The following is a 25,895-nucleotide window of genomic DNA, read 5'->3' as shown; positions in this document are numbered from 1 at the left end:
CCGCATCCCTGAGCCCTGCTTGCCCAGCACCTGCCCCCGCTCACCCCCTGCCCAGGCTTGGTGAGCAGCCCACACTCATCCCGGCAACAGCAATTGCAAAATGCTCATATTCACACATGTGCATATTTGCATATGCATGAGAATGCACATTTTGCAAAAATGCGCATTTTTGCGCATACGCAAATATGCACATTTTCACACTAGCCATTTCATTTTTCAAAAAGTGGTGACTGCAAAGCTCAAAAGGGCCACTGGTGTGAGTGTGGGCTGCTCACCAAGTGTGGGATGGACTCGAGAGCGGCAAGCATGGCAGGGGCTGGACAGGCACCCAGAGAACCTAGACTGGGGTGGGTTCGCACATCCCTATCAGTAAATTTATTTCAAAGGAAGTTTAGCAACATTTTAGGGTAAAATATAAATGGGCATGTAAATACTGCTCCCCCACGCAGGTTTGTTTGGAAACAATAGGCTATCAAAGCAAAAGCCTCTTTATTATCCAGACCATAAGCCACAGAATGGGCTCATATGACAAGTAACCACATGTGTCCAGTTATTGGACACATAACTGGATTCGATTGGCTCTAATGTCTAATTAAGACCTGATATACAACTCATTGACTATGCTAAAGCCTTTGATTGTGTGGATCAAAACAAACTGTGGCAAATTCTTAAAGTGATGGGAGTACCAGACCACCTTACCTGTCTCCTGAGAAACCTGTACGAGGGTCAAGAAGCAACAGTAAGAACCAGACATGGAACAACCGATTGGTTCAAAATTGGGAAAGGAGTACGACAAGGCTGCCTATTGTCACCCTGCTTATTTAACTTATATGCAGAGTACATCATGAGAAATGCCGGGTTGGATGAATCAGAGGTCAGAATTAAGATTGCTGGGAGAATTATCAACAACCTCCGATATGCAGACGATACCACCCTAATGGCAGAAAGTGAAGAGGATCTCAAGAGCCTCTTGTTGAGGGTGAAAGAGGAGAGTGCAAAAGCTGGTTTGAAACTCAACATTAAAAAAACTAAGATCATGGCATCTGGCCCCATCCCTTCCTGGCATATAGAAGGGGAAGAAATGGAAGCAGTGACAGATTTTACTTTCTTGGGCTCCAAGATCACCGCAGATGGTGACTGTAGCCATGAAATTAAAAGACGCTTGCTCCTTGGGAGGAAAGCTATGGCCAACCCAGACAGCATAGTAAGAAGCAGAGACATCACCTTGCCGACAAAGGTCCGTCTAATCAAAGCTATGGTTTTCCCAGTAGTAATGTATGGCTGTGAGAGCTGGACTATAAGGAAGGCTGAGTGCCGAAGAATTGATGCTTTCGAACTGTGGTGCTGGAGAAGACTCTTACGAGTCCCCTGGACTGCAAGGAGGTCAAATCAGTCCATCCTAAAGGAAATCAACCCCGACTGCTCATTGGAAGGACAGATAATGAAGCTGAAGCTCAAATATTTTGGCCACCTAATGCGAAGAGAAAACTCCCTGGAAAAGACCCTGATGCTGGGAAAGATTGAAGGCAAAAGGAGAAGGGGATGGCAGAGGATGAGATGGCTAGATAGCATCACGGATGCAATGAATATGAACTTGAGCACGCTCCGGGAGAGAGCGCAGGACAGGAAGGCCTGGCGTGCTATGGTCCATGGGGTCATGAAGAGTCGGACACGACTGAACGACTGAACAACAACAATACAACTCAGCTCAGCAGTCCACAGAGTTCAATTACCTACACCTCTTGGGAAACACTATGTTTGCATGCTTGCTTGATTTCCCAGTGTACACATTAAGGATCAGAATTGGCTAAATTACGATTCTCAATGGGGTCAAATTTGGAATTGGAGGAGTTCAGAAACTGCCTGGATTGTCTTTCTTGAGTTCACCACCAGTGAGTCCTCCCTACCAGTTCCTTCTTAAGCAAATTTTCCTTTGTAAGGGGGTTATGGAGAAACAAGAGGTGGGAAGAGCTCACTGGTAACAGGATAAGCCTTCTGGGCACCATTCTCATGGTCTGGATTTGGGCATCAGATGTGTGTACTTGTTTGGTGAGTGTTTGAGGACATCTATCACATGAGTAAATTGAAGCCCCCAAAAGTCTTTTACAGAAGTGTTAATAAGCAAGGGCTGTGAGTGACATGAAGTAATAGTTCACAGTCACCTAATGCTACTGACTAAGGCATACATACTAGCCTCCAATGTACAATCCAAAGAGGATTTAAAATTACAGAGGAAAACAATACAAATATATTCAAAATCACATACTTTGGCTTTCCTCCCTCATGCCTGATGAAACCAGTATTTATAGACTGTAGAGAACAGAATAGTTTTCCAGGGCTTCAGTGCCTTGTGATGACAGGACCACCAAAAGGTATGGCTGCTACAAGTCCTCTGCACCCTGCTAAACCATTCCCACCACATCTCCTTTCAGCTCCATTTACCCAAAGCTCCTCCTCCCTGTTCCACCCCATGGTCCATCTATGGAAGCCCCTATTAGCCTTGATAGTGAAATGGAACCCCCTCCAGAGTCCAGACACTTCTGAATATGAGATTGTTTGGTCAAACAACAGTGGATGGTTGTTGTTTTCATGCCGTATTTGTAAACTTCCAAGAGAAATATGCTTGTCCATTGTTAGAAACCAAGTGCTAAACCAGATGGAGACAAATGTCATACCCTAAAACACAAACTGAGTACAAAAGGTGGAGTCTGAATCCCAAACATCACCCCCCCTAAATCCACTTCCATTATTCCATTAATATGCCCAATCCATTTCCAACACAGATCCCACAAATGCATTCCCCTTAAATTAATTTACAGAAAACATCCCAAGATTCCCCCAATTACCTCCCCACCCAGATCCCCACATGTACTCTGAAAAATTGTTGCCAATTACTTCCCTTTACAAAAAAAAGAAATAACGTCTCAAATTTTCTCACTCATGGTTTGATTACAAGCAGTCCAGCTCTGTCTCTCTTTCATCACACAGCCTGAGCTTATGCATTAACGCAGCTTCTTTTCTCTGGGCTCCATCCTCCAGCCTAAAGAAGCTGGAGAACAAATACACTAAATTTTTACAAAACTGGAGAAGTGGTTAAGCAGCATCAGCCACCCACCAGTGCAAGCATTTATGACTCAGTCCTTCTCTCCAATTTGACTCTGCAAAATGCAGGCGCCTCGACTTGAATCTATAAGGGTAACAGCAGTAAGATTTTTGAAACAGGGGAAGTTTGTGCAAACCCTTTCAAAGTTCAGGCCCAGGTCATACTGTCCCTGATGCCAACCCTCCTCGCCCCCCACCCCCCACCCCTGAAGGTAAACCTACCCTGCAAACTGTGCATCCCAGCTACTAACTTAAGGACAAAACAACTCACAGTAAAAATCAGTGCACGTTTATTTATTTATGCCTCAAGTCAAGATGTGCATGCTAGGGCTGTGTGCAGACTTTTATTTTTTTGTGTGTTGCCTTGGAACCACCTTGTTGGCTCATATGGGGGAAAGCACCTTTGTTTGGAGCCTTGGAATGGCATCACACTTCAGCTGTGATCTGGAGCAGAACCTTGCGTTGCCTTATCTTCCAGAACCGCTGGTGTCTTCCCTTTCGACTTCAACGGGGAAATCAACAAACGTCTATAACTTTTTGTTTTTCCATTTTGGGCAGAATTGGATGAAACATAGAGGCAGTGTTTTTGAAGGCCCTTGGGAAAGACACCCTCAATGGGCCCCCTTCCCCAGCAAGCCTTCCTTCTCACCGCCAGCTTCACCGGCTGCTATTGCTCTCCTCCTCTTTCTCATCGTTGCTATTGCTTGCTCGCTTGACAGGCGGAAAGCCAGTGAGCAAGAAGGCAGTGGCATTGACTACTCCTCCTCCTCACTGCCACCAGTCTCTGGGCCAGAGCGAGAGGCAGCTGAAAAAGCAGCTTGCAATGGTAAACAGGAGAAGCAAGTCCAGGGGGCTCTTGTCAGTGGGTCCCTGCTGGGATATGGGCCCTTGGCAGGTCCCCAACCATACCAGCCTTTGACGCCAGCCCCACCCTTGCTGATTAGGGCATGTAAAGTGTTCTCCCCAACTGCCAGCACCAGGGTCTTATGATGCTCTGTTAGTCACAAAACAAAAACAGGTCACTTGAGAAAGAATCATTTCTGGGTTTCCCCTGCTCAGTGCCAGCGCCAGGGTTTTGAAAGCCCCTGGGCAAGACACACCCCCAATGGCCGCCCTCCCTCAGTGAGTCTATCTTCTCACCACCATGGTCACCAGTTGCTCTTGCTGCTGCTCCTCTTTCCCATCATTGCCATCACTTGCTTGCTTGACAGGTAGGGAGCCAGTGTGAAATAAAGCAGGGGCATCCACTGCTGCTCCTTCCTTCACACCACCACAGTTGTCTGGGCCAGACTGAGAGGCAGGTGAAAAAGCAGCTTGCAATGGTAAAGAGGAGAAGCAAGTCCAGGGGGCTCTTGTCAGTGGGCCCCTGCTGGGGTGTGAGCTCTTGGCAGGTGTCCGACCATGCCTACCCATGATGCTGGCCCTGCGTACTGGTATAGTAGCCCCTTCTTAGGGGCTGAAGCCTGAGAAATATCAGACAAATAGGTGTAGGGATTGTGCTAGGCACTTTTACAATTTAACTTCGTTTGTTTTTTGTTAAAGGGAAATCAACAAACACCTATAAGCTTTTAACTTTTTGTTGTGGTTGCAGAATTGGCAGGCAGAGTTTTCCCTTCTGAGGGGATAAAGCCTGCCAGATGTTATAGTCATTGTCTGTCTCTGTTCTTTATTGTGTGTGTTGTGTGACTATGCTACACACACACACACACACACACACACACTGTATTATACTGTGCACCAGCACTACTTTAAAAATCTCCCTACTATAAAACCATCAGAACCTGACTCTCCTCCTCTTTTAGGCAGAGATGGAGGTTGGGTCTTTTCAGAGCTGAGATGCCCAGTTCATTATTGTAGCTTTATTTTAAGAGCAGTTGTTTTTGGGAGGAGTAGAGGAAGAGGAGGCAGTAGAGGTGGCAAGATCAGTTATCTGGTTCCAGAACCAGATGCACCGTGGCCCACTATTAGAAACTGCCAGCATGCAGCATCTTTAGCAAGAGCATGACACCCTTCCTGTACAGCCAGGGAGAAAATGTTGGTGGATGGAGCTGTGGAGGGCAGAGCTTGATTCTGAATATGGATGGAGTCTTGGTGGAACTCCATACAAGGTTGGCTGAGCCAGGTTCAGGGAGTTTGGTGTCAGCCACCTATTGTAAACAGGCAGCAGTGTTTCTCAAGCCATTTTTGGAAGCCACAGAGACCCTGAGGACTGCTGCTGCTGCTGCTGCTCAGACACAGGGCTCCTTTGCATGGGGTGTGCATGTGTGTGTGTGTGTGTGTGTGCAATTGTCATTCTTCACTCACGGTATTTCCCATGTGCAACACATGACATCGTTGTCCTGCATCAGCTGTCCCGCACCTTCTCCCCTTTTCTCCGTGATATTTCTGTAGATGGAAAATGCAGTATTATTTGCAGCCGCATAATGGATCTGTCATCACCCACCCATGTATTGCTGACATCATACTACAGCAAGCTTTGTGTAGGGAGGTGTTGGGCAGTGCAGTGTTGACATCACCTAGTGATGTCGATTGGGTGGAAATGTCACCCACCTGTGCCTCCCTTGTCCTCCAGCCCCTTCACTATTCCGTTCCTGGGAACGACACTGGGAATTTTGGAAGTGCAGTATAGTGATGTTTCATTAGTACAGCATGGCAGAGACCGCTGCTGCTCCGAATGCCTTCCATGTTTCAACCCCTTTCCACTCAATCCCCTCTCCCACTGTATACTCAAACAAGAAAAGTGTTGCTGCTTGCATTTACAAGGACAATACTTGTAAAACTTGTGCACACGGCAGAGAGGGGGGACTTTGGAAGTGCAGCATACTGGTGTTTCACTAGCACAGCATGGCAGACACTGTCTTGCACACATGGGAGGGGGAACAGACTTCTTAAGTTGCAAATGTACTGTTGATTGTATATAGAAGTTGCTGAGGTAGTGGAGGCAGCAGCAGAAGTGAAAAGGGGAGGCAAGGAAGTTGAAATGGAAAAGTTCATGCAGAGAGGGGGAAAGAGCTACCCTAGAGAAATCGACAGAGGGCATACAATGCTGCTGACATCTGATAACATCCCACCAGGCTCCACCCACCAGTGTAAATGGCAGGTAGCATTATGAAAAGAAAAACCAGCTGTATAAAGAACCGATTTAAATCCTGCAAGGAACCTGGAAGCAGAAGCCCTGGTAAGCTGCAGGATAAAAAACCTTGTGATGAAGGCCACAGTCAATGAAGAGCAGAGACATCACTGATATAACTGAAATAGGATATTCCCCTCCCCAAACCTCAGTGACTGGTAGTGAAAGGAAAGTGCTGATTATGTCATACCATGATTAGAAGCTAGATCTATCAGTCACAAAATTACATGCCCTCCTCTGCCTCTCCTGCTTGGATTTTCCTGTGATGGAAAAATTGGAGAGCTTGTGGGAGGTTCAAAAACTGGACAAGACAAGTTTAAAATCCCTGCTGAGGCTCCGAGACAGATTCGACCAGCCTGCTTTGCCTCAGACCTCTTCAGACCTTGGAGTCACCTTGGATTTGGAGGTAGCCTGAATATGTCTAAAGTGGGGATATTCACCTTGGATTTCTGCCTTGTCTGATGCATTTACACTACCTTAGTGCGCCCTGAATGAGAAATACACATGACGGTCTCTGCAAACTCTCTTTGGACAACCACTTTGTAGATTTAGGGTTCTTCCACATTTTGTTCCTGACCATTCTCATTCAATTTGATGGTGGTTCTTGTGCTTACCTTAGTTATGAGGTAGCCGAGAAGTGTGTCCGAGTGTCCTGTCTTTCTTTGTACAATCTGTGCAGCATCCCCAGTTTCCCACACTTCAGTTAAAGCCCAGGGGAAGATGTCATGAGGTAACTTCCCCATGGGACTTTTTCAGATGCATAGGCAGCGAGGGAGGTCACAGAGATGGAGAGAGGTGAAAATTGAAAGAAAACACACACAAAGCACCCTCGGCTTCCTCACAAAAACGCCACCAAAATAAATTCTAAGTGCCTTGAGAATGAGGCAGAAATACAGAAGCCTCTTTCACAAGGTAAGAAAACATTTGGAAATTGGACATTTTGGCACAGCACTAGCCTTATCTTTTCCCTGGAGCTGGACGTAACACTGCCCTCACACCTACTACAGGGCGTGTGGGGAAGGAGTAGGGATGGGGGAGAATTTCTCCCTGAAACTTTGGGGGGCGAGTGCCAACGCATTCGGCCCCCCGAAATCGGCGGTGAAATTCTCCACCACCACCCCGTCACCCCCCCGCCACCGCCCCGGGATGGGACTTACCTTTCACGAATGTCCCTCCCGGTGGCGGGTCCCGGCGGCGGTTCATCGGGTCTTCGTCAGGGCCGGGGGCGGCAGCCGGTCTTTCGACCGGCTGCCACCGCTGCCATTACAAGGAAAGTAAAAAAAACACACAAAACCCCGTGATAGGCTACGTAACGATTAACGTAGCCTATCACGGCTAGATCTCCAAAGTCAGCCATGATAGGCTACGTTAATCGTCACGTAGCCTATCATGGCTGACTTTGGAAATCTAGCCGTGATAGGCTACATAAATCGTTACGTAGCCTATCACGGGGGTGGGGTTTTTTTGTTTGTTTTTTTCACGGCTGGGTAGACGGGGCGCTTCTACCCGGCCTGAATTTCGCCGGCGAGGGATGGGGCGCCTCCCGCCCGGCCTGAATTTCGGCCGGGCAAGGCGGGGCGCCTCCCCCCCCTCGCATGAACTTCGGGGGGAGAAGTGAAGCGCCTCCCCCCCACCGCGAAGCAAGCTTCGAGGACAGGTAAGGGACTTTTGTCCATCCCTAGGAAGGAGTGGCATTATAAGCATTTGTATTGCAGACAAGATGTATCCACAATCACCTCTCAGAAATGTTAACATTTGAGAGACCCTGGGGCTGGGGGAGGAGCTGAACCTTGAAGAATGTCAACTAGAACTGAGCCAAAACAGAGCCATTTATCTGAAAAAAAAGGTCTGCAGATTTTCTTTTTATTATCTCCTAGAAATAGAAGAAATAGAAATAGAACCCTAGAAATAAAGACCGTGGTGGCTTAGTGGTTAAGACGCTGAACTGCGGACCGGAAGGTCGGCAGGACAGCAGTTCGAGGCCCGAGTGCCGCGTGACGGAGTGAGCTCCCGTCTTCAGTCCCAGCTCCTGCCAACCTAGCAGTTCGAAAGCAAGAAATTGCAAGTAGATAAATAGGCACTGCTTCGGCGGGGAAGGTAACAGTGTTCCGTGCACCTTGGTGTTCAGTCATGCCAGCCACATGGCCACGGAAGCATCTTCGGACAGCGCTGGCTCTTCGGCTTAGAAATGGAGATGAGCACCACACCCTAGAGTCAGACACGACTGGTTGGGGACACCTTTTTTTTAGAAATAGAAGGCCACTTTGCACAGTTTTCTCTGAATTTTCTTCATCATTTTTCCTTTTCTGGGGGTGGTCGTGGCTAGCTCGCTGCCTCCTCCACTCCCCCCCCCAATACCACGAAATAACGTTTGGGGCATTGCGGAGCATGCAAAACAGTGGTCAGACTGCACCAGGTTGTTTCTGTTGTCACTGGCTTTGGAACCCACACACCCTGTAAAAAAAAAAAAAACCTTAGGAAATTTATTTATTTATTACTTTTCTATACTATCCAATAGCCAAAACTCCCTGGATGATTCACAACAGCAAACAAAAGTAAGAAGCTGTGCTACAGCCACTAGTAATGCCCACCTCCAAAAAATTTCTACTCCCTCCGGAGAAATACAGTAAATAAATGGACAGTACAGTTTCTCTTCTCACAAATAGAGTGCTTCTTGGTTAGCTACGAGGGACAGGGGGCAGAAATTAGAATCATAGAATCGTAGTGTGGAGGCTTCTAGTTGCTGATCCCTACTGTAGGGTTCTAAATATTCCTAAAGCTTGCACATGAAGTATTTGAGGAGCAAAAAATCATGAGCATCTATGCTATGAGATGTAGTCATGTTTTATAGCCCATAGAGAACATATTTGCCATAATAAGATGTTACTGAAACTGAGCAATATTTTAATCTTTTAAAATTAGTATTATGATATGGCAAGATAGACATTTTGTGATGCAATTCCATGCCAGCATTCGCAAAATGTGCACAGAATGTATCCATATTAATGACACCCTGTTACATACAGTAATTTATGCAATATACATTACACCAGAGATGTGTACATAACAGTGTAAAAAACATAACTGGGAAGTAAAGCCTGCAGCTTATTATCACCTGACAAAGTAACTTTTCAGAACCAATGTGCCATATGGGTATGAGCTGTGTCAATAAATAATGCAGAGAGAGAGAGAGATTCTGAACACTGGTGTTAGCACACATTCACTATAGATGGGATGAAGGCGATAGTAAGTTTTCTGCAGATCCAGGATCAAGGCAGGTATTAAGCATAATCTAAATATGGGTCACAGAGCTTTGGGTCTCAAACCAGAGCCTGCTGTTAGTTTAGCCTGGCAGTGGCACCTCACTTGGACAGTCACTTCCAGACACAGTGGAAATACTTCACTGGGATCTTTTGATCTCCTCCTATTCTCCATCTTCGGTGGCAACAAAAGGCCCTTTGATCCTTCCAGCTGTAAAGATGGTTTTCCCACAAGGACTCACTGTTTGGTCAACAAACTTGCATGGAGTTTGTTGGCTATCCTTGCCTGTCTACCTTGCTTCCTGTCTACTTCTGGCCCCTGTATTCCTAGCTTGCATCTAACTTCTATCTAGATCCCTCCAAGCTCTAGGGGAGAAAAATGTGTACATTTAAAAGTGTATACAATTGATGTGTACATTTGTGGAAAAGTGCATGAAAATATGCAGACATTTTTGTCTGAAAAGAAAAAAGCAGTGCTTGCAATCTGATATAGACATGAGTCAGAATGAGCTTTGAGGCGGAATTGAGGTGGAGGATGAGTTTTGCTGCTTTGCACATCCTTAAGCAATGTAATTTTCAGAACATTTGCTATCTGAACAGGCATTCATCAATTCCCACGGTACACTTTCCACATAGAAATTGCAATAGTTATGGGTAGGCTATTTTCTCAGATATGAAATATTACTGTTTGAGTTACAGTTATGAGGACATAAGATATCCCTGCAAAAGATGCACAGTCTAGAGGGAAGATATCTGGATCCTGTGCAACACATCAGTAACAATTGTAAATGTATTATGATAAAAACTGAAATAAAACTCCATGTGCCTGGTTGCAAACAACTCAAGGAAAGTACTAGTTATTAAACTGTTTATAAATAATGAAACAAACACATATGATGCTCTTCCATATTCTGTCATTTTCAGGAGACCAAAATCAACTGTGTCCGGCTGGCCACAAAAGGTATGTTGAAGATCTCTTTCTCCTAGTACTAAACATTCTCTTGTGATACAAAATACAGCCACCGGGTGATCATTAAGATTCTATAGGACATTTTGTAGTTCTGCTGCAACAGAATACTGTAGCTAACCTTCTCAAAACAGTTTTTTTTTTGGTCATTTAAATGATATGTGATGAATTCACAAAAGAAAAGGCAGTAAAGGAAAGTTAGGATGCAATCCTATGCTCATTTAGACAGAAAAAAGACCATGGCTGGCTGGGGAATGCTGGGAGTTGTAGGACTTTTTTTGTCTAAACAGGCATAGGATTGTGCCCTTAATGAATACGTTTGGTGCAGAGGATCTACACGTGTTGGTTTAAGGCAGTTTAAGATCTTCATCTTCATTTTTTTTTAATTCCCCAACATTTATCTTGCTTTCTCTAGCTTCTTTCATTTTTTTCTAATTACCCTCATAAAAACATAGTGCCTCAGGAATAGAATCATAGAATAGTAGGGTTGGCAATGCTTTTGTTCTTCATAATGGTATGAAAGCCTGGGTGGAATAATTGAATTGGCAAGCAGAGTTCAAAGATAACATGTGCCACTGATTTCCAATGGGTCTGATTTCACCATTTCTTACATTTCTGTTGTGTCTTGATATTGGTCATCTACCAGTTTTGCTGGTTTTGTTCCAGTGACCTTGACAAGAAAGACTTCAGATTAATACTAACACGAGATAAGAAACCAAACTGGCCACATACCAGTGTCTAGCTTGATCCAAATGGAATGGCAGTGCACTGTTAAAATAATACATTTGTCACCCCTCAGTCTAAATGACAAGGTTGTGACTCCTGTGGAAAAGCATTATAGGTGGCCTAGTACGTTTTTTTGATCATAATAGTTATTATGAGCCTCCTGAGAATGGAAGAGAATCACCCTGGGGGTAGCTTTGCCAGCAAAGGTGTCAATAAAGCAATTTATTTGTAACAAAAAGTAAAAGAGGAGAATTCTTGTCAGCCAATTCTACATCCTCAATAAACATACCCTTGAACACAGTTGCAGAAGTGGGAAAAAAATGCAGTCATATAAAGACTGCCTCACAGGCAGTTCTGTATTCTCAATACTTTGCCCAAACTTTGCACTGATATCATGCAGAATAACATAATTATAAAAGTTCAGTTTATCCCAGTATCATTGGCAGCAGTGGCCTTCACAGCTCTTTTGCATGTTATGACTTGAAACCCTCCTGCTGCCTCCTTTCCTGTAGTTATATTTGTGAAATTTGAGCCTTTTGTTTGGGTACTACTTCCATGCCTTATAAAATTAATCAAGGATCAGCTCAGCATGACAATAGCTCAGGAAACCTTTGTAACATTTTTGTTCTCCCCTTTGTTTGGAGTTCCCTGCCCCTGCAGGTCAGGCAGGCACCAACACCGGGTTGCTTCTTCTCTCTGGCACCTCCTGGAAATAGCACTGTTCCAGGAGGCATTCCTTAACTGACCAGCCACAGTTCTTATTGGCATTCTGTTTTTTAAAAGCATAACTTTAATATGGTGTTTTAATCTTTTTATCCTTTAACTATTTTACCTTTTACGTTCGCTGCTCTGAAATCTGTTTTAGATATGGAGCAGTATACAAATATTGTAAATAAATAAATAAATCCAGCCTATCTTAAGGAGCGCCTCCAGCAACACAAGACAGGCTGCTTAACAAGATCAGCCTCGGATGGCCTTCTCTCTGTCCCGTCAGCCAGGACAGCTAGACTGGTGGGGACGAGGGAGAAGGCCTTTTCTGTGGTGGCCCCCACTCTGTGGAACTCCCTCCCTAGGGAACTCCGCCATGTCCCCTCTTTAATGAGCTTCCGCCGTGCATTAAAAACGTGGTTGTTCAGGCAGGCATTTGGGGTGGGTTAGGGTATTTTGGAAAACATTTTTATTGTAGAATTTTATTGTCTTAAACTGCTTTATTATATGCTGTACATTGGCCAGAGTGGCTGGGTGACCAGCCAGATGGGCGATCAATAAATTTAATAATAATAATAATAATAATAATAATAATAATAATAAATTACAAGAAATAATCAAGAAAAAAAGATGGTGGTCAGGTGATGGACATGTAGCTAAATAAAAATTGAAAATGCTCTTAAGTGACCTCTAGCCTGAATTCCAGAAACAAGGAAGACTGATGTCAGTGGTGTTATAGAAAACCTTCACTAGACTCTTCTTTTAGTAGGAATAGCCACTGCATTTTGAGCCAGAAAGGGGCTACTTTGACTGAGGATTAAGCTGTGTTTCTAGGAGATCCCTTCTCTCACGCCATCTTTCACATTGACAAGGACTTCCCCATGAGTTCAACTCATTTTATCAGATGTCAGTGTAACACTATTTTGCGCTACCTCTCAATGACAACAACAAAAGCATAGAGCACCAACTGAAAAATATTCTTTGTATAGGATGGAGAAGTACCCATCTGAAATCTGCAACCAAAATTATAGATGGTAGGGTTGCCGATGAAATTCTCCTCAACCAGGCTTCTTATCAAACTTTGGGACCTGTGAAGCCCACCTCAGCAGGAATGGGGAGTTCTACAAGCCCTGAAATTCACATATGGCTCAGATTAAAATGAGAGGCAGACAATAATTCCCAGTTCTTCCTGCTGCCTTTCCCCAACAGTCATCCCCAAGCCTTTCCTGTCATCACCCCAAACAGATTCCCTCTTCCATTTGGTTTCTTCCTAAAAGGTGGTGAGAGAAACATCAGGACAATGTCTGGAGAAGGTTGGGGGGTTTTTTCATGGGGGCCAAAGCCCGGTGGCTGAGAACTCCATGTCCCATCAGTCTCTGCACTTTGCTCCTTGATGCTTATTAGTGCATTGGGGAGAGAAGACAGAGGAAGGAAAGGAAACAACCACCTTCTCTCTTCTTCCTGCATGCCCCTGCTGCTTTTCTTGCATCAGTTACCATTTGGAAAGAAAGCAAAGGCAGTGGGGGATGAGCTTTTCAGGATGGAAGACGGCTGACAGGATGGGCATTTTTCTAAGCACCATTTTGGTTTGGAAAAATGAACCAGGTCCTTGACAGTTTTTTAAAGAGCTCAACTCAAAAAGGGGAGAGCTCTGTGCAATCCACCAATCTCTAATAGGTAGGGTAGTAGCTGCACTTATGAAACACCACAGAGAACCTGGTAGAGGTCCTTATGCTGAAAATTTGAAAGTGGTAACAAATGATGCTGTAAATGGCTTATGTGACTGCTGTGAATCAAAGAGAGTATGTCATTCTTCTTTCTGACTCATTATTTTTGTATTGTAGAGCTTTTTTTTAGTATATTGCTGTCTTTCCATATTGTTTTTCTCCAGAGAAGTTCTTGGTCAATCTATCACCTTAATTCCTGTGTGGATTAAAAACAAGAACATATTTTGTAGAGTTTATTGTTACCATGATCTTATACTTAAGAGACAGTGAGGATAAATCAGAGCAAGTTAAATACACTTGTATGCCACTGAAGGCATGTACTTAAGACTCTTTATGCATTTTATTCCTACTGGCATTAACAATGAAACCTCTTTTTCACAGCTTGAACATGTTGCCTGGATTCAGATGATCACGGGGGTAAAAGAAACCATCGTGGCTTCTGCTTTCACCCTTGTGCATGCCAGTCACTTGACCCGAATTTGCATAATTACTTGCGATGCAGCGGGAGTTGCTGTGTTGTCCAAACCTGGCACATGGAGTGGTGGCGGTAGCTTCACACTGACCCAACAACCCACGATGTGCAGTGGAAGTTCTGGGGTGGGTACAAAGTTACCCCCGTTGCACTGCACACTGGTTTGGATGATTCAGCAACCGCCACTGCATTGCGAGTAATTATGCAAATGCCGGTCACACAACTGGCACACATTGGGGGAGAAGCCACGATAGCTTCTTTTACCCCCATGATTGTGCAGACCCAGCCATTATGTCCATGGGGGAAAAACAGGTCATGTTGACTCCTAATCCCACACAGCACATGGTAAACTGGTTTTGTACACCCACTGTCAACAACCTGAAGTCTTTCTCTGGTATTCCACCACTAAAGGCCTAATATGACTTCATGGTAACTTGTGAATTTAGGGATGTACGAATTACTTACCTGTTGTTCCGGCGGGGGGGGGGTCCGCAGGGGGGAGGCGATCCGTCCCTCCCCCCGGAATCCTCGCCAGCCAGCTCCGTTCTGTGACTGTGGCAATTCTGTAGAGCCACCGGCCGGCTCCAAAGCCCCAGCGATATGGCCGCCATTGCCATATCACTGGCTAGACTGACATACTGCGGACGCAAATGGCGTCCAGCGTAGCGGACGCCATTTGCGTCCCTGTTTTTTCATGCAATAGGCTACATAAAGATTTACATAGCCTATCACATCAAAGAGCAGGGACGCAAATGGCGTAGCAGACACCATTTGCGTCCGCAGTCCGTCAGTCCAGCCAGTGATACGGCAATGGTGGCTGTATTGCTGGGAGTACGGAGCCAGCGGCAGGCAGGATCCAGCCGGTGAGGACTTTGCGGGGAGGCGGAGGTAAGAGATCTGATCCTCCATGGACTTCCAGGGGCCGGATTCTATTGAACTCATTGGGGTCCATGGAGGATTTCTCTGACATCCCTACTTGTGATCAAATTATGCTTATGTTGTGAGGTACACAGTAGTACTATGAAGGGCTAAGAGTGAACACAGGCTGCCTTTTTTTCTCCTGGCCACCGTGAACTGATTGATTCATGACAACAAGCTCTCATGTACACTTACATGATTTTGGACTGCTTCATTTTTCTTTACTGCCTTGCAGCGGAGTGGGATTGGTGGAAAGATAATTTGGACATAGGTGAAAATATATGGAGCACATAAGATTCTTATTGACCCTTCTTCCAAAATGCCATTGGCATCTACCCTGTCAGAACTTTTTTGGGGGGGTTAAGCATTGACGGAGAAAATTAAATGTTCTTTTAAGAGAAAGCTGTACTGATAAATCATTTGTTACTTCTGCAACAAGGTGTGAAAGATAGAAGGTAGATGTAGGAAGGGTAAAGAAAGAGCCATACTGTTATGCACCCATCAAAAGGCCAATGTACCATACTTCTTTTTAAAAGGTTTTATTCATTTGAGATATTCACTTTTATTTTAGTAGATACATGCAAGCATTTGAGCTGTGTGACACAATGTTGAGCAAATTATATGTATAAATGCATACATTTAAGCAAATGTATAATCTGATTACCATTATCTTGAATGTCATTGTGATAGTCTCCAGCAACCTGCATAAGGAAGGAGCTTCATAAATATTGGTAGAGTGTGGCTGGGAAAAATGTTGTTTTGGCTGAACAATCCTAATAGAATAGCTTTCAAATGGGAGTGAACAGTTTTTATAGGTTGTGCAGGCTGCTGCGTAATTCTAGATCCAGCCCAAACTGTTCTTTCTTGACTTAGACTCAGACTACACATTACTTTGAAGGCATAGCTAGAGGCTATGGCTTTATTTCATTTTCTCTAAAGTAAGTGCAGGGGAGCTCAGTTTGGATTGGGACTCTACTGTGGGGTGTCAGGGGCTTTGTCCCTTTGTTCCCCATTGTGGTTCTTATCTGGATTCCCCCCTTTACCTGTCATTTTAATTTCCAAAATGTGATCTATTAAAACAAATGGATGACCTTTGGGCAATTAAAATTATAGGTGTGGGAGTCCCCCAATGCCCAATCCTGATTGGGAACACAGCAGGGGGCAAAGGGTTAAAGACCCACTACCTCACACACATATTCTATATATTGGGCAGGATTCAACTGTGTCATTCCATTAGTGCAAATGACATTGTGCTAGCAGAACATAGATTCTGAATTATGCACAAGAGGAGAATCCATCTAAAGTTATGTTCATGCAAGCATGATTGCACAAGTGGTTGTGCAAGTGTGTGTGCATCATGCTTGTGTAACTATTTGCACACTCCACTTGCACAACTCTATGTGCAAGTGGTAGCACAACCACTTGCACAACTACTTTCAGAACTGGTTGCGCAATGGAAGATTCACCAGAGCCCAGTACCACTATTTGAGATTGCAGAATGACACCATTGGATACTGCTTTTAGCATAAGTTACATAAATCAAATAATTTTCATCATACTTCCATAGTTTGCATAATTTAGTCTTTGGTATTTTAGCCACAGAAGAGGAACAAGGGGTTGTGGAGAGCTCCAAAGTCCACTGCTCACAATGTTAGTAAGTTCTGCTTGACCTCCCTTCTGAGTTCTGTGATTTAACAATGCTTTTCCTCATGTTTTCATGCTCATCTCTGCACTCACAAGGGATAAAGAACAGTTCGAGCTGTGCTGGATTCTCTCTGCCCAATAACAAATTTCACATTTCTGAAGTGTGGTCATGATTAATACTGTCACTATAAGCCATGCTTCTCATGTTGCTTTCAAAACTCATGGACAGCATAAGAGTATTGAAAGATGCATGAAAATATTTTTATGCTCAAAAGGAGAGCGCTAGCAGTAGTTCCAATTTTTCTTCTTCTTCTCCAAGATATCTATGTATTATAATCCTAATATTAGGTTATTCTAAGAGTTAATCCAGGTCTTTCATAGGTAACTGGAGAAGCAGTCCTAAGACCTTCTTGATACGTGTGTGTGTGTGTGTGTGTGTGTGTGCAGGAACAGACTAAAAATGTAAAGTGTGTGACTGCAGCAAATTCATGTTTGCAAATGTATATTTGTCAAGTATACGTGTCAGGGAGTTGGAATGGACTGTGGCTCCCTGGCCTGTCAAGAGTACACTTGGTGGCAAAACAAAATTTGCTGTTGTGTAATGCTTAACAGAACCCTAAGGTTTGAATGTCATTTAGGCAGAAAGGCTGAATGAAAATTTAATAAATAAAGAAAACCACACATCTGCTTAGCCCAAAGCAGCTTAACAAATCTGCTTTGCTCCACCCTTTCACTGCATGATTGGTCACTGCCCCTCCCCTCCCTAAATAAATTGAGAAGAAGAGCTCCCTATCTGCACTATTCGACCAGCAGAAGCCCTGATCCTGTAGGGAAGTCTTAGGCCCATCCAAGGTGTGACAATATCTCAGAATGAGGCAAACACAGTAAAGAACAATGCCCTTAAAATAAAGGATTGGAAATGAATCTGTTACACTTGGTAGCAATGGCATCTGACATAAAATCCCATAGCAATCTTTAAACAACATAGGCTCATTTTGTGACACTTCCAGAGTTCAATCTGGTGGTATTTTGGTGAAACCCTGAAGTAAAACTAAAAAGAGGAAGGGCTGAAATGATTTGGGGAGAGGACTGAGGCAAGAACTTCAGCACTGGCTGGGAGCTTATTACCTCCCCTGCCCCCTTCATTTTTTCTTAGTCTTTTTAGATCTCTCCTCCTTCCTTCATTTTTTTTTTTTTAAAGTCTCAGCTTCAAAGGCATAGCCAGGAGTTGAACACTGGTCAGTGCAGCTGGCATTTATGCCTCCCATAAGCCCTATTTAGGCACCTGGTACCCATTAGTACTGAGTGCATGAAGGGGCTATTGAGAATGCATGAGTAGGCCCCCACCCCATAGCCACTGACGCACATGCTGTCCCTGTTGCCTGGCTAACATGTCATAGGCATTATTCTAAGGGGGCCTATATGAGTATGGATGTACACTTACACAACCGCCTTCCCAGTGATAGGAGCACTGCTGGCTGCTAGATCTTTGTTGTTGCTGCTGCTGCCATGCTACAAAAGCTGCTAGCAAAGTTATAGCTAATAATAATAATAATGATGATGATGATGATGATGATGATGGTGATGATGATGTTAATCATTCTAAAGAAGAAATGGCATAGAAGCCTCACTGTGCTGGTTTTGTAATGCCCCTCCTAAACCATTTCAGGAATCAAATTGTGACCCCCAAAACAGCTGCCCCTAATTCATCATCTGTGAATGGGGTGACAAATTAGGGCGGGGGGGGCTGTTTTGGCCCATCTTCGATAAGAACATAAGAACTGACTTGCTAAATCATTCTAAAAGGCCACAATCTTATGCACACTTATCTGAGAGTACATCCCATTGAACCCGATGGGAGGGTTGCAATGTTAGTCGGGCATTCTGTCTTTGACAGTGGACAACTGATGTTTTTGTTGTTCTGTACATCATCTTGAGTGCTTGAATGGTGAGGTTATTCACACATAAATACATACTCTTCACCATTAGTTTGACTGAATGTTCGAAGCTGAACACATGCCTCTGATGTTTGTGACCATTGTACTTTATCCCAGTCTTTCCTTGTGATCACAGTTCCAGAATTTATCATGAATATTACACACATTCACATTTGAACACATTCTTTGTGTGTTGTCCATTCCTGTATGGTTACTTTATATTTCAGTTACATCTTCTACTCATTCAATGCCAACACATTGCCCTTCTTTCTATTATTTACCATTAGTGTTATTATCTGCCTTGCATCTTTGGCCTCTTTCACCTATAGACTTGTATCCACAGTCAGACTAGTTGTGTTTAAATTAGGAGGAGATGGGAGTGTACTAAAGATTTTAAAAAATGGCTAACTTATTTGACAACATGAATGTGTATCATTAGTGTTGATACAGAAGCCTTTAAAAGAAGCTGATAATTAATCACCAATTTACCAATTCTCTGCCACAGAATTTCAGTTCAAAAAGGATTTTGAATCAGTTTTTTTCCTCTTTTCTTCCCTTAGTCACATGCATTTTATGTACTTATTTTAATCTGAGTGGTTCTTTTGGCATGAACTGGGTTTTTTTCCCCCTTTCTCCCCAAACAATATAAGTTAGTATTGACAATTTATTAGTGAAAAAATTGCTTAGTGAAATTGCTAAGGAGAAAACAATTACCTCCTGTGTTCTCTCAGAGTGTGTTTCATTAATTTCAGCACCTAATTGAAACTAAGGCAGAGGGCTCATAAATGGTTCCATATCTCTGAAGGTTCATTTTTTTCTGAGTGCAAGTTCTTGGAATTAAAATGCAGTTTTATTTAAGTGGCACATTTTTATTTTTTTTTATTTTTTCTTTTCTCTCTTGTGCATGCTGCCTGGGAACCGTTTTCCTTGTTCTTAGCAGTAATAAGTAGGCAACAGGTGACCACCCGAAACCCACCCAGCCTCATGAGCACAGGTGATTATCAGTTCAGGAAAGGGAATGTCATAAAAATGAAAACATTTTGGCACCCACTTGATTGTCATGGCATATTTTGTCTGCATGTCGAAACAAGTATGATGTCAGTCTGATTTGTTTACAGGAGATTCTTTAATAATTTTGCACTGGGCCAGAACTAAATCCAATTTGAATGTAGTTAGACAATAATGTAATGTTGGATTGCTATATTCAGAATGACAACTAGTACAGTCTGGAAATAACTTCAGACTGCCAAACTAGCCTTGAAACTTTAAGTATAATTTAGTTCCTAATGCTAAGAGAAGATGACCCATCTTTTCCTTGGTTCCTCTGGATATGTTTCTAGTAGACAATTAAACATGATAGCTGTTGGTATTATTTATATACATTTATTTTAACATAAAAAATGACATGGAAAAAGGCAAGGCAGAGGAAAAGGTCAAGAGTGGATAAATGACTTATGAAGATGGGGTGATACTATGTAACCTATCTTTTTAGAATATCTGCTGAAATGTTGGAAAATATTACACCAGAACAACTGCAGTTCAATTTTCAGTTTATACATATAAGCAAATATCTTATGAATTCTGCTTCCTCACAGATTTTTCTGCAATCGCATCTAAACCATGCACAGTGACAATAGCCCAGTTCACATGATATGATGGGCTCACTGTGGATTATTTAACCCACAATGAGTCGCAGCATGTGCCGGGCAACATTTTGAATATGCAATCCCCAATGGGGTTGCAGAGTGTCATCTGAACCCAGGCATTGGGGGTTATGCATGGGTTAAACAACCCTTGCAAAACCCTACAACAAATCCTGGATAACTCCTGATAGCTGGGTTCATGCTTAGAGTAAACCCACTGGAATCAGTGGGACTTAAGCTAGTGATAACTAACTTAAGAAGTCCCATTAATTCCAAAAAGTCTACTGTAAGTATAATTAAATCTGGATCCAACCCAATGTATCATTGATTAATTATGTGAACATAGAGAGAGTGAACAAGACATGTACTTCTGCTTTTCTCCACACGTTCAATGTAACTTGTGATGATGCTGATGGTGGTGGTGGTGGTGATTATGATTTCAAAGGAGGAATGAACTTGTGAGGATTTGGTTTCCTGCTTGGAATATGGAAGGAAACTGCTATTCCTCCCTTCCTTGGAAAACCTGAAGCTAGAGGAACCTGGGGATGGTTGAGAAAGGCAACCCTAATGTGGCTGTGGGGATGCAATATGTGGGAGTGCTGCTTGACTTTGAACTAGACTTCAGTAACTGGAGACACTGGAAGAATTTTGCACTCCTCTTGGCTAGTGTTCTACAACCGTGGATCAGTTGAGTAAATATGGATCCCATTTCTAAAGTGTTATGATGAGCTAGAAGCCATTCCCTGAAACAGCTGCTGTGGGGCTGCTTGTTTTTCAAAGCAGATTTATCCTTTGACATCTGGGGTAGCTCTGTACATTTGTCCTCACTATGTACATGAAAGTTTTAGTGATAAAGTAAATGGAGAAACCAAGTAATATGCAGGAAGTCCATCTACCACTGTAAGCACACATAGAATTGGAGTGAAGAGCTCAACAAATCAACATAAACCTTAATGTACTGACAGTACATATAGACAATAACTGCCTGTAAAACAAACAAATAAAAACAAATAAAGGTCCAACTCCATCCTCAATACACGAATAACTGTGTAACATCAGAAGGCTATTCTTTAGAATGGTTGCTCCTTTAATAAAACTTCTTTCAGATTATTAGAACAACTCCATTGTTTTTTCTGTTATGGCCATTTGTCTTTTGATACACTTGAATGCTACTCTTTTGATAGGTTTATTGCATTAGGTACTCTCATTTTCAAAAGGCTTTGCTGCTTTTCTCCCTAGGTTAGATCCATCAATACTGTCCTTGCATCACTTCAGTTCTGTCCAAAAGAAATTCCAAGGTATCACTCTGAAGAAGTGTTAGCAACATGTTTGTACCACTCTTACTGAGTGATGCCCCATTTTAGAAAAATTAATATCCTAAAATCAACATACTTGCTTGGTTTATAAGAATACTTTTTGCTTGAAATCCAAACCATGCCTTTCTAAATGGTGTTAAAAGTACATACTGAAATCCTGCTGTGTTCATAGCCTAATGCAATAACCTTGTCTTATCCAAGACAATTTGGATTGGTTTACAAACAAAATGAATGCCACAGTGTTAGTCTAATTCTGTGTGGACAACTTTTTTTTTTTTTTACATCAGCCTTGGCATAAAAACAAAATTGGAAACACAGGCTTATCCATAGTAATGAAAGTAAAATTTCCCTAGGGTGAAATTTTAATGATGAGAAGTAAAAGGAAGTATTCTGACATCACCATTAGATCCAGAAGTGGAAGACAGGTTACATCAGTATGTTTAAATATGACTTAGGCATCTTCTCCGTTTATTATAACAAATGGCCAAATGAAAAAGGAAAGGATGGTTTGTAAGCAAGATGAGTTATCTAGAATTGCTGTGTGCTACACGGGGTCCCCATACTTTTTGGGTCAATGGGAAGATTTGGAATTTTGAGAGAATGTTGTGGGCATTCTCATAAAATGGCTGCCATGGGTGGTTGGGGCTTGCCCATTCCTAAAATGGCTGTCATAGTGAACATGCCCAGTGACAATGTACTGATTTTCTCAGAAGACAAATTGGTGAGACTAAAAGAAAAGTAACTTACCCAGGAACCTATGGACAAGGCAGAGGAGAGGTCTGAGCTCTAAACCACTAAACCACCATTTTGAACCCAAATAAAAAAGGTGTGTTTCACTTTGCAACATGCCTAGAATTGGTGGAGAATTTCTCCCCGAAACTTCAGGGGGCCGAGCGCCAACGTGTTCGGCCCCCCGAAGAAGTTTCTGGGAGAAATTCTCTGCACCCCCCCGCACCCCGCACCCCCCCCGGGACGGGACTTACCTTTGGTGAATGTCCCCCTCGGCGGCGGGTCCGGCCGGCGGTTCGGTGGGTGTTCGTCCGGGGTGGGAGCGGCAGCTGGTCTTTTGACCGGCTGCCGCCGTCGCCATTCCAAGAAAAGAAAAGGAAAAATAAACGCCCCCGTGACGTTTGTGACGGCTAGATTTGCAAAATCAGCCGTGATAGGCTACGTAAATCGTCACGTAGCCTATCACGGGTGACTTAAAAAAAAAAAAAGCGCGTACGGATAATGGCGGCCCCCATAGAGAGCCGCCATTCCCGTTCCTTATTTGGTCGCTGTAGTCTACGTAAAGATTTACATAGACTACAGCGACCAAATAAGGAACGCGAATGGTGGCTCCCTATGGGGGCCGCCATTTGCGTACGCGCTTTTTTTTTTTTTAAGTCACCCGTGATAGGCTACGTGATGATTAACGTAGCCTATCATGGCTGACTTTGCAGATCTAGCCATGATAGGCTACGTTAATCGTCACGTAGCCTATCACGGGGGCGTTTTTTTTTTTTTTAACTTTTTAGTTCGCGGCTGGGCGAGGCGAGGCGCCTCCTCCCCAGCCTGAATTTCGGCCGGGCGAGGCGGGAAGCCTCCCCCCCGGCCTGAACTTCACGGGGGGAGCAGCGAAGCGCCTCCCCCCCACCGCGAAAAGCTTCGAGGACAGGTAAGTGACTTTCGTCCATCCCTAAACATGCCAAACTAGCACTTAATTTTTTTAAAAAAAAAATCTTCACAAAATAAAAATCAGGAGGGGTAGGAAGCCCAGCAGTAGGGATGTACGAAAGTCACTTACCTGGTCTTGCAGCTTGCTTCGCGGTGGGGGGGAGGCGCTTTGCTGCTCCCCCCGAGTTCAGGCCGGGGGGGAGGCTTCCCGCCTCGCCCGGCCGAAATTCAGGCCGGGGAGAAGTGCCCCATCTCCCCGGCCGCGAACTTCAAAAGAAAAGTAAAAAAAAAAAAAAGCCCCTGTGATAGGCTACGTAACGATTTACATAGCCTATTACGGCTAGATCTGAAAAGTCAGCCGTGATAGGCTACGTTAATCATCACGTAGCCTATCATGGTTGACTTCGAAGAAAAAAAAAAGCGCGTACCAAATGGCGGCCCCCATAGGGAGCTGCCATTCGCGTTCCTTATTTGGTCGCCGTAGTCTACGTAAACATTTACGTAGACTACAGCAACTAAATAAGGAACGTGAATGGCGGCTCCCTATGGGGGCCGCCATTCGCGTACGCACTTTTTTTTTTTTTTTTAAAGTCACCCGTGATAGGCTACGTGACGATTCATGTAGCCTATCACGGCTGACTTTGCAGATCTAGCCATGATAGGCTACGTGAATCGTCACGTAGCCTATCAGGGGACTTTTTTTTTTTTTTACTTTCGTGTTCGCGGCCGGGTGAGGCGGCAAGCCTCCTCCCCGGCCTGAATTTCGGCCGGGCGAGGCGGGAAGCCTCCCCCCCGGCCTGAATTTCGGCCAGGCGAGGCGGGAAGCCTCCCCCCCTGGCCTGAACTTCGCGGGGGGAGCAGCGAAGCGCTCCCCCCCACCGCAAACAAGCTGCGAGAAAAGGTAAGTGACTTTCATCCACCCCTATCCGTGATAGGCTACGTGACGATTAACGTAGCCTATCATGGCTGACTTTGCAGATCTAGCCGTGATAGGCTACGTTAATCGTTACATAGCCTATCACAGGGGCGTTTTTTCTTTTTAACTTTTCTTGTAATGGCGGCGGCGGCAGCCGGTCGAAAGACCGGCTGCTGCCCCCGCCCCTGACGAAGACCTGCCGAACCGCCGCCGGGACCCACCGCCGGGAGGGACATTCATGAAAGGTAAGTCCCATCCCGGGGGGGGGGCAGAAAATTTCTCCCCGAACAACCTTCGAAGGACCGAATGCGTTGGTACTCAGCCCCCCGAAGTTTCGGGGAGAAATTCTCCCCCATCCCTACCCAGCAGACATCAAGAATGTTGGAGATCGCAGGCACAAAGCTTCACCCAGATGACTGCCATATGTATCAAGAGGAAAGGGAGCATCAAACCAGAAGGAATATCACACAGCTTTTGAAGATAATATATCTGTGAACAGTCACCAGATTGACATTCTGTTCATAATTTACATACCTTAGCACCTTTGCATAAGGTGTGCTGGCATGATCCCGAAGGAGCAAAACTGTTTCAATGGAACAACGTGAATCAATTGTTCATTCTCTCTGGGTTGCTTCAAAAGGTTAGCATGAATATATTACTGCCATGAAGTGTCCTTAAAATTAAGCTTCCAAAGATATGAGAAACCCAAACCTATTATTAATACATTATGCCTTAGTATCCTTAAAAAGGTTTCTCCGGGATTCCATCTCTTTATACAGCCATCCTCATCATCCTCATCATCCTCATCCTCATTGCATTAACATTCTTATTTTGGGTATAATGCCTAAAAATTCTGTAACAGCATTAACAGTGATACAAGAAAGAGGCAGGTGTTGGAGAGAGACGGCCTGTTCACATTAATCAGCAGCCCCCACATGAGCAGTGCACCTTAGGAGTACATGGGATTATCAGTAACCAAGAAGCGTTCACATGCAAGATCTATTGGTTTGAACTGGTGCCTCCATCTGGTAGCCATTCATGTGCCTGTTTCAATTTGTGTAATGGCAGATAAGGCAATGCTGCCTTTATGGGGTACTGCCAACTACTGTGAACTAGCTCAAATTCATTAAAGCTGTCAAAGGTCAGGAAAGTAAAAACCTACTTTCATTATTATTTTTCCCAATAGGAAATTGCTCACCTAAATTTGGATATGCATGTATGTGGAACTACTCATGATATATAGACAAATTTTAAAGCATTAAATTGAATCCTCTTCATAAATGTTTCTCTTTGATATTGCAGCACCCTTCTGTATGATGATTACAATTTTCTCAGATTTTAAAGCTGGACTTATACCACTGCCACCACAATAATTTGTCTTCATCAGTGATAGGGATGTCAGAGAATTCTGCCATGGATCTCGGTGAGGCTGAATGCCAGTGCATTCGGCTCCCCGAAATCCGTGGCAGAACGAAGTCCCCCCGCCCCCCCACCCCGTGAAATGGGCCCGGAACGGAGCACCCACCTGCTGCTGTCTGCACTGACTTGCAAATGGCGGCCGCGTCTGTGGCCACTATTCGCTTCTTCCATATAGCCGTGATAGGCTATGTAAATACTTACGTAGCCTATCACAGCTAACGCAGGGACACCATTTGCATCCCTGTGGAAGCCGTGATAGGCTACGTAAGTATTTACGTAGCCTATCATGGCAAAACTAAGGGAACGCAAATGGCAGCAGCTACGGTGGCCACCATTTGCGTTCCCTTTTTTTTT

The 25,895-nt window shown here is 44.0% G+C and overlaps 1 protein-coding gene across 1 annotated transcript in view; it reads left to right on the top strand.

The window, feature by feature from the left end:
* PTPRT (protein tyrosine phosphatase receptor type T) overlaps positions 1 to 25,895 on the top strand; it is an 838,546-nt gene that overhangs the window by 596,668 nt on the left and 215,983 nt on the right. Inside the window, exons 13-14 of the mRNA XM_084851682.1 lie at positions 10,417 to 10,453; positions 19,529 to 19,585. Of these exons, the coding sequence (XP_084707808.1) occupies positions 10,417 to 10,453; positions 19,529 to 19,585 (94 nt within the window). The remainder of the gene's footprint in view (positions 1 to 10,416; positions 10,454 to 19,528; positions 19,586 to 25,895) is intronic.

The sequence above is a fragment of the Heloderma suspectum genome, chromosome 4, assembly GCF_057233095.1.
Source record: "Heloderma suspectum isolate Gila_16-S chromosome 4, 16-S_ref, whole genome shotgun sequence".
Lineage (NCBI taxonomy): Eukaryota > Metazoa > Chordata > Lepidosauria > Squamata > Helodermatidae > Heloderma > Heloderma suspectum.
This window is presented reverse-complemented; position numbering and strand designations above follow the sequence as displayed.